The sequence below is a fragment of the Mustela nivalis genome (assembly GCF_964662115.1).
Source record: "Mustela nivalis genome assembly, chromosome: 4".
Taxonomy (NCBI): domain Eukaryota; kingdom Metazoa; phylum Chordata; class Mammalia; order Carnivora; family Mustelidae; genus Mustela; species Mustela nivalis.
Genome location: NC_139023.1, coordinates 101,813,537 through 101,826,944, shown reverse-complemented (window position 1 = coordinate 101,826,944; position 13,408 = coordinate 101,813,537). Strand labels below are relative to the sequence as shown.

The 13,408-nt window shown below is 39.4% G+C and overlaps 1 protein-coding gene across 4 annotated transcripts in view; it reads left to right on the top strand.

Annotated features, from left to right (window-relative positions):
* ARHGEF38 (Rho guanine nucleotide exchange factor 38) overlaps positions 1 to 13,408 on the top strand; it is a 151,314-nt gene that overhangs the window by 112,599 nt on the left and 25,307 nt on the right. For all 4 annotated transcript variants that reach the window (XR_014311302.1, XM_082729173.1, XM_082729171.1 and 1 more), the window contains 2 exons: positions 1,951 to 2,084; positions 7,174 to 7,278. Coding sequence is in view for 3 of the 4 variants with exons in the window: in XM_082729173.1 (XP_082585299.1) it covers positions 1,951 to 2,084; positions 7,174 to 7,278 (239 nt within the window). In the remaining variant the exon portion in view is untranslated. The remainder of the gene's footprint in view (positions 1 to 1,950; positions 2,085 to 7,173; positions 7,279 to 13,408) is intronic.

Below are 13,408 nucleotides of genomic sequence, written 5' to 3'. Positions count from 1 at the left end.
TTTTCTAAATTTTTAATTGAAAAAAATCTGTATTTGTGTTAATAAATTAAAATTATAAAGAAGGGTCTAGAATAAAAAAGTTGTAGAGGAAGAGACACCATAATAAATTAAAAGATAGTCCATAGGCAAAGGATTACTATCTAGAATATATAATTACTGTTATTAAATCAATAATAAAACCATTCTAATACAAAAAAAAAAAGGTTAAGCTTCATTTGTAATGAGAGAAATGCAAATTAAAAATCACAATGACATACCATTCCCATTATCAGATTGGCAAAAAGATTTTTAAGGGATAATGTTAAGTGCTGCAGGCAACAATGTAGTGGGAATCACCACTATAGAGAATAACTTGACAATATCTAGTAAAGTTAAAGATGCACACACCTGAGATTCAGAAAATCAATATCTGGATATTTGAGAAACCCTTTTCCCTATGCTCACAGATAGGTATACTAGTAACTAGTATTGTTCATAAAATCAAGAGGAGAATAGCTTACATATTTATCCAGATAATGGACAAACCATGTATTGGACACTATGATACCATGAGAACATAAAAATTAAAATGCATGCGTCAATTGAATAAATCTGAAAAACACAATGTTGAGTTTTCTAAAAAGTAAATTACAAGTGACAGAAAAATATATCTGTGCAATATGGTGCCATTTTTATAAACACCAAAAATATTCAAAATGATACTATGTATTATACAAATCCATGTATAAAAATAGATATAAGTACAGTCAACCCCATTCTTTAGGATCATAATTCCCTTTAAGGGATCAAAGATGAAGATCAGAGAAACTTCAGCTGATCATTTTTATGAAGATAAGCAAGATGAAATGTTAAGATATGTCAAAGCTGAAAGAAAATTGTTATATTGTTCTTTTTACTTTTCTGTCTGCTCATACTCGTTCACAGTGTTTTAAAGTGGAAAGATTTTTCCATTCCCATGATCACTGTTTGCACAGCTGACATGTCCTAAGTTTTCTTCAGACTTTCTATGTCTTTTTTTTTTCCTATTTTCTTTCTTCTTTCTCTTCTACTTCTTTCCATCTTTCTTGAACATTTATGGCACTGCAGTGTGCTGGGCCTGTTTTTTAAACTCAATGACACGTCATGAACATTCTTCCAGTTAATATTGGCCTTCTTTTTCATGGTTCCCTGCTATTCTATTTCTGAGTGTGTTCTACTTTAGTTAACTCTTCCTCTATGGATAAACTTTCTGATTGTTCCCAGTATTGTGCTATTGGAAAAAAAAAAAAAAACTGTAGCAAACAAAACTTTGTGTGCTTAATTATGGAAAGCATATTCTCTGCACAGACTTCCTGGTCACAGAAGATACATTTAGAAGATTCTGACCAATTGTTCTCCACAAAAGCTGTGTGGGTTGAATCCTCACCGACAATGTGTAAGATTGCCCATCTCCCAGCACCCTTACCAAAACTGAATGTTAGAAATATTTAACATTTTGAACAATATGAGAGGCGAAAACAATCTTAAAGATAAAAAAGTAAAGCTCTTAGAGAAGACTCAACTTATCCCCAATGTCTCAGCTAGTGGAGAGTCCCTCTAGAGTCTCAAGTCTCCTTATGCTGGGTACAGTTTCCTTAGCGAGGTCTTGATGCTTCATTCTAGAGACTGAAGATAACAAATGTACTATCCGAAAAGGGAGAAAGTTTTTCTCCGGTGTCAGAGATTTCTTTAATGTGGAAGGTAAATGGCCCTTGAGCTTTGAGGCGCTCAAGGCCCTAGACATCTGAGTTTCTGGTCAGTGGGTTGGGCAGCTGGACTTAAGCCTGGGCAGTGGGACCAGAGCATATTGTATCTGCATCAGAAGGTCAAAAAATCACCTAGATTTCTGTCTTAAATATGGATCTTGAATTCTTTGGATGCAACTTTCTATGTTGTATGTGTTCAAATATGTGATGCATTCTTCCATTGCAGTTCTAAAATACAAGAGGAATGATGAGGAAGAATCGCTTAAAGATAAATTGTCTAAACTAAACATTCATTCAATTAGCAAGAAATCAAAACGAGTGACAAATCACCTAAAGATTCTGACCAGAGGAGAGCCACAGGTAATTTTTCTTCTTTAGCCATTTATGTCCTCCTGGGACATACGAGTGCTGATAGTTTTGTGAGGGTTCTGTTGGTTGTTATCAGAGCTGTTTCTAGAACAATGAGAATCAAGGTCATTGTCTGATGTTGATCCTTTCTCCATTTTGGGGGGGGAAATCAAATGCGGGTGGTTTTGACACTATTTTAGCTGTGGTGCTTCCTCTCAGGAAGCAAAGGAGAGAAAAGGACATGAGGACAGGGGTCAGCATGGGACACCCCAGAAGTCCTGACTCACAGTCAACCAGCACATAATCTCATCCAAGGCAATGTCCTCCTTTCATCCCTATCTTACCTCTGTTTATTTTGTTTTGTTTTGTTTTGTTTTTAAAACCTCACTTTCCTTTCAGGTTCCCTTCATGTTCATCTTAACTTATTTTATCTATAAAAAAAGGGGGGTCATTAGGTGCATACCTTGGTGTGATTTTTTTCCTACCATTATTATCTTCCTCTCTCCCCACTGCCAATGTACATTATGTTACTGGATAATTGTTCTGCATCACCTGTTTGGCCTGATTTGAACCACTTTCATCTCAACCTCCAATAAATAATGGATGGATTAATGAAGGCTCTTAAACTTTAATGTGTGGAACAATTACCTGAGGAGCTTGCCAAAAGATTCCCAGGGCTTCTCCTGGTTCAAGGGTGCAAGCTAGCAATCTGTAGATTTACAAAACTCCAGGTGTTTTGAAGCTAAATGATCTTGGAGTAAGTGACCAAAGGAATACACTTTGAGAATCACAAGATAGAAAGTTCATGGTCTGAAGATGGAATTCAGAGGGCTTCTAATTGAAATCAAGCAGGATAGTTCTTAAGATACTATATAGTACTTCTTTTTCTTCTCATTTTCCTGATTTTATCCCTTACTATGTTAACATCTCTAAGGTTTTAATTTGAACTAGAGGCAACTGTATGGTTGTTCAGCACTGGTTGAATTTCACTCTTCAGCTACCATGGTCTTTTTCCTTTTTTCTATTGAGCCTTTGCAGCTTTCGAACCCTAAAATAGTAGTGGCCTCTTCCTCTTCTGAATGCTTGACAAGGAGTGTTTCCCACTCTTGGCCCTGTGGACATTTGCCGGAGTCAGCACAAGGCAGAACGTAAGGACAGAATCTTTGAAGTCATCCAGATCTGGATTAGAATGTCACTTCTGCCACTTAATTAATATTTGCCTTTGGGCACATAGCTTAAATCCAAGGGAGTCATCGAGGTTATACTAGGACCTTCCACGCGGAGGGTTGGTGAGGATGAAATGAGGTGATGCATATGTAGAAAGTGCCTAACACGGTGGGTAAGCACTCAGTACCCATGGCTATCGTCATCACCTTCATCACCATCACCATTAGCAGCAGCAGCAGCATTTCATATCGCTGAACAGTCTATTACTGTTTACTAGCTTTTAACATCCAGACTTCTTACTTCTCACTTAGATATAAACTCCTTTATGCATGGTGTATTAGTCAGGTCTTTTACTTTCTGTATTTTATGCTGTTTTGACATCTTGAAAAAGTGGCTGGCACTGAGAGATGCTCCTCCCAGGGCTAATCCATTCTTAGAGAAACCAAAGAGCTCAGCTGCAATCGTTTCTTTCATAGGAGAACCAAGCAATCCTATGTCTGTAGCCCCAAACACTTTCTCATCTATCTCTCACACACCAAAAGGGGTTCCTCTGCCTTAAGTCATCCTAGGGCCAGGTACCAGGCAAGTGGAGACCACCACAAAAGCCCAAAGCCCATGGGAATTACTCAAACTGGCCAATCCTAAACTGTTTATCCTGATCCAGGTATTTCTATAGGGTTGCCAACAAAAAACACAATAGAGGCTCTGGCCTTGACTTTCCCCCTGCTCCTTTCTGCCACCTGACCAAAACCTGGTGATTGCCCTGTGGCCCTATATGGCATGCAGTGACCTCCTCTTTAGGACTTGTCACTATAATCAACTTCTTCCAAGCCTTGTTTCTGTTTTCTCCTGTGGCTGTACCTACTTTATTACTCCATATCCAATATGGACGTTCTTGGATTCTGTGGTATGTATCATCCTTTATGTTCTTCTAGAGGCTCATTGGGTCCATTGCATCCATTGGGTCCAATGCTAAACTATAATGTGAGAACTTTGGGACATTAGGGTTGTATGGCCATAGATCAGGGAGAGGAAAATCAAGTCATTTGAGCTAAAAGCAACAGTACTAAAATGGGGTTGGGAATTCACTTGTAGAAGAGACTGTAGCCTTCATAGGTATGTGTAAATGTCATGCACACAATTCTCCCCTACTCTTTAGGTTGTTACTTCTGACTTAAGACAATTCTATTGAGGAACTAATAGGCAGGTCTGAATTCTGAGCAGGTTTTGTAGAAGCTGTTACATTCTTTAACATATTTATCATCAGCTTCTGATACTTTCCAATTGTGAACTAAAAGTGAGTTGTAGGTAAAGTGGCCTGAAGGGATATTAATTAGATTTTCCCCTTAATCTTTTGAGAAGATGTCCTGTCAGCAATGAAGCATTTCACTGTTAATCAGAAAATCAGCTGCATAGGCTGAACTGCAGAAGAGATAAATCTCAAATCAGTCAATTTTGCACTTGTCAGCAGCTCAAGTGAAATATTTGGTGGAGTTAGGGTATAAAACTATTACCCAAGAGGAAGATTCTATTCAATTCATCACACATGTATTGAACTCACTATACCAGACACTGTGTTAGAGATCGGGTATACAAAGAAATTCTGAATTCAGACTCCTTGGGTTTGAATCCTGGTTCTACGTATTAACGTGGATAAATTTCTTTAATGTCCTGTATTATGTAGGGTAAAGGCCAAGCTCCTTTCACAAGGAGATTCTAAAACAAAGTAGCGTAAGCTGGGAAGTCATTTATATCTCTTTCTTGTAATAGTCCTAAGATGTGACTCCAGATGGGATCTGCTGCTCAGAATTCTTTAGGAACCCAGCTGTCTCCAATTTTGTGCTGTGCTGTCCCCCAAACATGCTGTCTCCATCTGCTTGGCTGAAGTTGGGTCACTGCTGTGTCTTCAGTCTTTTCCCAAAAGCAAGGTTGTAAGGCCAAAATTCAGAAGTGAAATACATACCTTAGCTAACATCTATTTACCCAAACCAGTTACGAGGGCAGAACCAGCTGCAGGGGAGACTGGAAAGGGTAGTTTCTAGCAGGGCATCCACATGTCCAACTTAAACTAGAGGTGCAAATCCTGCCAGTAAAAGGATGTCAGGGGAACACTCACTATTTTGCCACAGCTCCCAAGCTTCCGTTTCTTTATCTCTGAAATGGGATTCATTGTGGCACGTATGCCATAGAGCTTTGTAAGAATTAAAATGAGAAAATGGAAAGCAGGTCTTAGCACAGTGCCTGGAATATAGTTAGTGCTTAATATATGTTAGCTATTATTATTATTAAGACAAAAAATACTTAATCTCCAATGCTTGCCATTTATCAGTGGAGAGAATCACTTAAATAATTAACTGGTGTTGTGAAGAGCACATGGGGGAGCAATTAATTTTCTACAGTGAAAAGAAGAGGGATTCAACGGAGGTTTCACAGAAGGGGTGACAGTTGAGTCCTTTAAAAAATGAAACAGAATTTTGCAAGGTAGAGAAAGGGACAGCAGTGTATTCCAGCAAAATAAAGCAGCATGAGAAGGGCTTTGCTGTAGGAACGTAGAACTGGACAATATTTCTCATACTGTGATCCTTGAATGTCTTATTTTAGAATCATCTGGATCCCTGCCAAGATACACAAAATAAAATAGCTGGTGATGGGTCCTTGAAACGCGCATTTAAAATAATCTGCCCCAGCATATTGTTCCATACATCAAACTAGATTAGAGGAGAGAGGTCCTAAGGCAGACAGTCTTGAATGTTGTGTGAATTACAAGGGACTATGCTACCTATTTAACCAAAAGCTTTTTAGATGGACAATATTAAGGGGTTTAAAAATAAGATAAAATAGCACCATTTTCTGTGCACTCGGCTCTAAGGTCAACCGTCTCCCCTGGACCCCGCCAAGGTCCATGATTTTAAATTATCAAACCTATGAACAGAGAACAGCTATGGTTACTACCCAGTACCAAATTGATGAGTACCCACCATGTACCACAAATCATTTGCATGTTCACACAGATTTTGCCGGCATGAAGCTGGTTCTGTTCTTTTGTCAATATTGGGATAGCCAAGAAATACTTCTTACCATTAATAATAATAACACTTATGGTCTTATCAATAAAATAAAATAAAATATCTAAAAATAACTGAACACATGTGACTATTATTTTAACTCTGCTGCGTTTTCCCCACAGAAGGGCTCTTTTGGCCAAGATCACATTCAACTTTTCAAATTTGAGTTGGTAAAGAATTACCGCATTTCTTTAGCCAAGAAGCTAAGAATCCTTTCTAAATAACCACTGTGAAATTAATTAGGATGAGTCATGACCACAAAACAGTTCCAGTCAAAAGATGAAATATTTGTCTTACTTTAATTTTGATTTTTTATTATACTAATTATTTTATGAACCCACAAAAGGGGCATAATTTCAGAGTACATATGTCATATATGCCATTATAAACTGCAGAGAAAAGTTTTACCTCCCCGAGCTACCATCATACAGACGAAGTTCCATGATTAACCGGCAGCGGGTGGCTTCTCTACACTAACTGAAGTTGTGCGGCACGCTTGTACACAGCACGTACTGTGCCAAGGCAGTCAGCACGACTTGGAAGGTTTTCATCTCAGCAAGGAATCTCTTCACCATGTGCTGGGCTCATACAGCTTGTGACATTTCTTTAAAACACCAGATTTGTGGGGCACCTGGGTGGCTCAGTGGGTTAAAGCCTCTGCCTTCAGCTCAGGTCATGATCCCAGAAGTCCTGGGATGGAGCCCTGCATTGGGCTCTCTGCTCAGCGGGGAGCCTGCTTCCCCCCCACCTCTCTGCCTGCTTCTCTGCCTACTTGTGATCTCTCTCTCTGTCAAATAAATAAATAAAATCTTTAAAAAAACCCAGATTTGTTTGATTTATAAAAATAAATAATTTAATCTGCATTATAGGTGAAAGACAATACCTTCAATAGAGAAGAAAAGCTGTTCAGATCTTTAGAAAAGACGGTGAGGCACTGTATGAAGAACATTACACTCTGTCATCAACACATCCAGGTAAGTAAGACACAACAACCGTTTTCAGTGTTTCTATGAAAAGGTATTGGTTTCCATGGTTATTCCGAAGAGTAAATGTGCATGTTCATGCATTTTTGTGATCGAATTTATACAATAAAATTCACTGATACCACATCAGATTTTGGAGGCTGCAAACTGCCAGTGAGGAAAGACAGGAGAGAGATGCAGGTTCCGTTCTTCATTAGCTTATCTGCCCCGTCCTGCTCCCAACTGAAGTGGCCATGTTGTGGGGCATTAGCTCACATGATTGCCCTGTGGGGTGGACCATCAGCACACTTTCCTTTTAATGGGGATGAGTTCATTAGTGCAAAATTGATTTGGCAGAAATTTTCTTTTTTTGTTGGATTATACTTGTATATCCCTTTCTAGTACCTAAAACACATATTTGCAAATTTAAAAGTGGGACTGAAAGAAAAGATAAAATCAAAGGGGGACATAAAATGAAATTGGAGAAGAACTAAAAACCCAAAAGAATATAACATAAAGGGAGGAGTCAAGATGGCGGAGAAGTAGCAGGCTGAGACTACTTCAGCGAGCCGGAGATCAGCTAGATAGCTTATCTAAAGATTGCAAACACCTGCAAATCCATCAGCAGATCGAAGAGAAGAACAGCAATTCTGGAAACAGAAAAACAACCACTTTCTGAAAGGTAGGACCGGCGGAGAAGTGAATCCAAAGCGACGGAAGATAGACCCGGGGGGGGGGGGGGGCCGGCTCCCGGCAAGCGGCTGAGCAATGGCACACAATATCAGGACTTTTAAAAGTCTGTTCCGCTGAGGGATATCACTCCAGAGGCTACCCAGGGTAAAGCCCACACGGGGTCAGCGTGGCCTCAGGTCCCGCAGGGTCACAGAAGGATCGGGGGTGTCTGAGTGTCACAGAGCTTGCGGGTATTGGACGGGAAAGCTGGATACAGAGACAGAGCCGACAGTAAGCTCGCAGCTCGGGGTGACCTTGAACCGGTAGCAGGCTCGGTGAGCTCGGAGCGCGGCCGGAGGTCAGGCAGACGGGAGTCACTGGGCGCTGTTCTCTGAGGGTGCACTGAGGAGTGCGGCCCTGGGCTCTCGGCTCCTCCAGGCCGGAGACCAGGAGGCAGCCATTTGTATTCCCGTCCTCTGGAACTCTACGGAAAGCGCTCAGGGAACAAAAGCACCCGAAAGCAAACCCAAGCGGATTACTAACCCCGGCTCCTGCTAAGGGCGGTGCAATTCCGCCTGGGGCAAAGACACTTGAGAATCACTACAACAGGCCCCTCCCCCAGAAGATCAACAAGAAATCCAGCCGAGACCAAGTTCACCTACCAAGGAGTGCGGTTTCAATACCAAGGAGAGCAGCAGAATTCCAGAGGAGGAGAAAGCCAAGCACGGAACTCATGGCTTTTTCTCTGTGATTTTTTTTAGTCTTACAGTTAATTTAATTTTTTTCTTTTTCATTTTTTGTTTGTTTTTTCTCGCCTTCAGGTAAATTTTTTTTTAACTGTTACCTTTTTCTTTTTTAACGATTTTTTACTAGTTTATCTAATATATATATTTTTTCTTTTTTATATTTTTCTTAGGTGTTTTCTTTTTTTAATTCTTTTCTTTTCTTTTTTTTTTTCCTTTTTTTTTTCTTTCTTCCTTTTTGAACCTCTTTTTATCCCCTTTCTCCCCCCTCACGATTTGGGATCTCAGCTAATTTGGTTAAAGCATATTTTCCTGGGGTTGTTGCCACCCTTTTAGTATTTTACTTGCCCCTTCATATACTCTTATCTGGACAAAATGACAAGACGGAAAAATTCAACACACAAAAAAGAACAAGAGGCAGTACCAAAGGCTAGGGACCTAATCAATATAGACATTGGTAATATGTCAGATCTAGAGTTCAGAATGACAATTCTCAAGGTTCTAGCCGGGCTCGAAAAAGGCATGGAAGATATTAGAGAAACCCTCTTGAGAGATATAAAAGTCCTTTCTGGAGAAATAAAAGAACTAAAATCTAACCACGTTGAAATCAAAAAAGCTATTAATGAGGTACAATAAAAAATGGAGGCTCTCACTGCTAGGATAAATGAGGCAGAAGAAAGAATTAGTGATATAGAAGACCAAATGACAGAGAATAAAGAAGCTGAGCAAAAGGGGGACAAACAGCTACTGGACCACGAGGGGAGAATTCGAGAGATAAGTGACACCATAAGACGAAACAACATTAGAATAATTGGGATTCCAGAAGAAGAAGAAAGCAAGAGGGGAGCAGAAGGTATACTGGAGAGAATTATTGGGGAGAATTTCCCTAATATGGCAAAGGGAACGAGCATCAAAATTCAGGAGGTTCAGAGAACACCCCTCAAAATCAATAAGAATAGGCCCACACCCCGTCACCTAATAGTAAAATTTACAAGTCTCAGTGACAAAGAGAAAATCCTGAAAGCAGCCCAGGAAAAGAAGTCTGTAACATACAATGGTAAAAATATTAGATTGGCAGCTGACTTATCCACAGAGACCTGGCAGGCCAGAAAGAGCTGGCATGATATTTTCAGAGCACTAAACGAGAAAAACATGCAGCCAAGAATACTATATCCAGCTAGGCTATCATTGAAAATAGAAGGAGAGATTAAAAGCTTCCAGGACAAACAAAAACTGAAAGAATTTGCAAACACCAAACCAGCTCTACAGGAAATCTTGAAAGGGGTTCTCTAAGCAAAGAGAGAGACTACAAGTGGTAGACAGGAAGGAACAGAGACCATATACAGTAACAATCACCTTACAGGCAATACAATGGCACTAAATTCATATCTCTCAATAGTTACCCTGAATGTGAATGAGCTAAATGCCCCCGTCAAAAGACACAGGCTATCAGAATGGATAAAAAAACAAAACCCATCTATATGTTGCCTCCAAGAAACTCATTTTAAGCCCGAGACACCTCCAGATTTAAAGTGAGGGGGTGGAAAAGAATTTACCATGCTAATGGACATCAGAAGAAAGCAGGAGTGGCAATCCTTATATCAGATCAATTAGATTTTAAGCCAAAGACTATAATAAGAGATGAGGAAGGACACTATATCATTCTCAAAGGGTCTGTCCAACAAGAAGATTTAACAATTTTAACTATCTATGCCCCCAATGTGGGAGCAGCCAACTATATAAACCAATTAATAACAAAATCAAAGAAACACATCAACAATAATACAATAATAGTAGGGGACTTTAACACTCCCCTCACTGAAATGGACAGATCATCCAAGCAAAAGATCAGCAAGGAAATAAAGGCCTTAAACGACACACTGGACCAGATGGACATCACAGATATATTCAGAACATTTCATCCCAAAGCAACAGAATACACATTCTTCTCTAGTGCACATGGAACATTCTCCAGAATAGATCACATCCTCGGTCCTAAATCAGGACTCAACCGGTATCAAAAGATTGGGATCATTCCCTGCATCTTTTCAGACCACAATGCTCTAAAGCTAGAACTCAACCACAAAAGGAAGTTTGATTAGAACCCAAATACATGGAGACTAAACAGCATCCTTCTAAAGAATGAATGGGTTAACCGGGAAATTAAAGAAGAATTGAAAAAAATCATGGAAACAAATGATAATGAAAATACAACGGTTCAAAATCTGTGGGACACAACAAAGGCAGTCCTGAGAGGAAAATATATAGCGGTTCAAGCCTTTCTCAAGAAACAAGAAAGGTCTCAGGTACACAATCTAACCCTACACCTAAAGGAGCTGGAGAAAGAACAAGAAAGAAACCCTAAGCCCAGCAGGAGAAGAGAAATCATAAGGATCAGAGCAGAAATCAATGAAATAGAAACCAAAAAAAACAATAGAACAAATCAACGAAACTAGGAGCTGGTTCTTTGAAAGAATTAATAAAATTGATAAACCCCTGGCCCGACTTATCAAAAATAAAAGAGAAAGGACCCAAATAAATAAAATCATGAATGAAAGAGGAGAGATCACAACTAACACCAAAGAAATACAAACTATTATAAGAACATACTATGAGCAACTCTACGCCAACAAATTTGACAATCTGGAAGAAATGGATGCATTCCTAGAAACATATAAACTACCACAACTGAACCAAGAAAGCCTGAACAGACCCATAACCAGTAAGGAGATTGAAACAGTCATTAAAAATCTCCAAACAAAGTACAGCATCCCTTCTTGATCAAACTCTTCAAAGTGTAGGGATAGAGGGCACATACCTCAATATCATCAAAGCCATCTATGAAAAACCCACCGCAAATATCATTCTCAATGGAGAAAAACTGAAAGCTTTTCCGCTAAGGTCAGGAACACGGCAGGGATGTCCATTATCACCACTGCTATTCAACATAGTACTAGAGGTCCTAGCCTCAGCAATCAGACAACAAAAGGAAATTAAAGGCATCCAAATCGGCAAAGAAGAAGTCAAATTATCACTCTTCGCAGATGATATGATACTATATGTGGAAAACCCAAAAGACTCCACTCCAAAACTGCTAGAACTTATACAGGAATTCAGTAAAGTGTCAGGATATAAAATCAATGCACAGAAATCAGTTGCATTTCTCTACACCAACAGCAAGACAGAAGAAAGAGAAATTAAGGAGTCAATCCCATTTACAATTGCACCCAAAACCATAAGATACCTAGGACTAAACCTAACCAAAGAGACACCGAATCTATACTCAGAAAACTATAAAGTACTCATGAAAGAAATTGAGGAAGAAACAAAGAAATGGAAAAATGTTCCATGCTCCTGGATTGGAAGAATAAATATTGTGAAAATGTCTATGCTACCTAAAGCAATCTACACATTTAATGCAATTCCTATCAAAGTACCATCCATCTTTTTAAAAGAAATGAAACAAATAATTCTAAAATTTATATGGAACCAGAAAAGACCTTGAATAGCCAAAGGGATATAGAAAAAGAAAGCCAACGTTGGTGGCATCACAATTCTGGACTTCAAGGTCTATTACAAAGCTGTCATCATCAAGACAGCATGGTACTGGCACAAAAACAGACACATATATCAATGGAACAGAATACAGAACCCAGAAATAGACCCTCAACTCTATGGTCAACTAATCTTCGACAAAGCAGGAAAGAATGTCCAATGGAAAAAAGACAGCCTCTTCAATAAATGGTGCTGGGAAAATTGGACAGCCACATGCAGAAAAATGAAATTGGACCATTTCCTTACACCACACACAAAAATAGACTCAAAATGGATGAAGGACCTCAATGTGCGAAAGGAATCCATCAAAATCCTTGAGGAGAACACAGGCAGCAACCTCTTCGACCTCTGCCGCAGCAACATCTTCCTAGGAACAACACCAAAGGCAAGGGAAGCAAGGGCAAAAATGAACTATTGGGATTTCATCAAGATCAAAAGCTTTTGCACAGCAAAGGAAACAGTTAACAAAATCAAAAGACAACTGACAGAATGGGAAAAGATATTTGCAAACAACATATCAGATAAAGGACTAGTGTCCAGAATCTATAAAGAATTTAGCAAACTCAACACCCAAAGAACAAATAATCCAATCAAGAAATGGGCAGAGGACATGAACAGACATTTCTGCAAAGAAGACATCCAGATGGCCAACAGACACATGAAAAAGTGCTCCACATCACTCGGCATCAGGGAAATACAAATCAAAACCACAATGAGATATCACCTCACACCAGTCAGAATGGCTAAAATCAACAAGTCAGGAAATGACAGATGCTGGCGAGGATATGGAGAAAGGGGAACCCTCCTACACTGTTGGTGCGAATGCAAGCTGGTGCAGCCACTCTGGAAAACAGCATGGAGGTTCCTCAAAATGTTGAAAATAGAACTGCCCTATGACCCAGCAATTGCACTATTGGGTATTTACCCTAAAGATACAAACGTAGTGATCCAAAGGGGCACGTGCACCCGAATGTTTATAGAAGCAATGTCCACAATAGCCAAACTATGGAAAGAACCTAGATGTCCATCAACAGATGAATGGATCAAGAAGATGTGGTATATATACACAATGGAATACTATGCAGCCATCAAAAGAAATGAAATCTTGCCATTTGCGACAACATGGATAGAACTAGAGCGTATCATGCTTAGCAAAATAAGTCAAGCAGAGA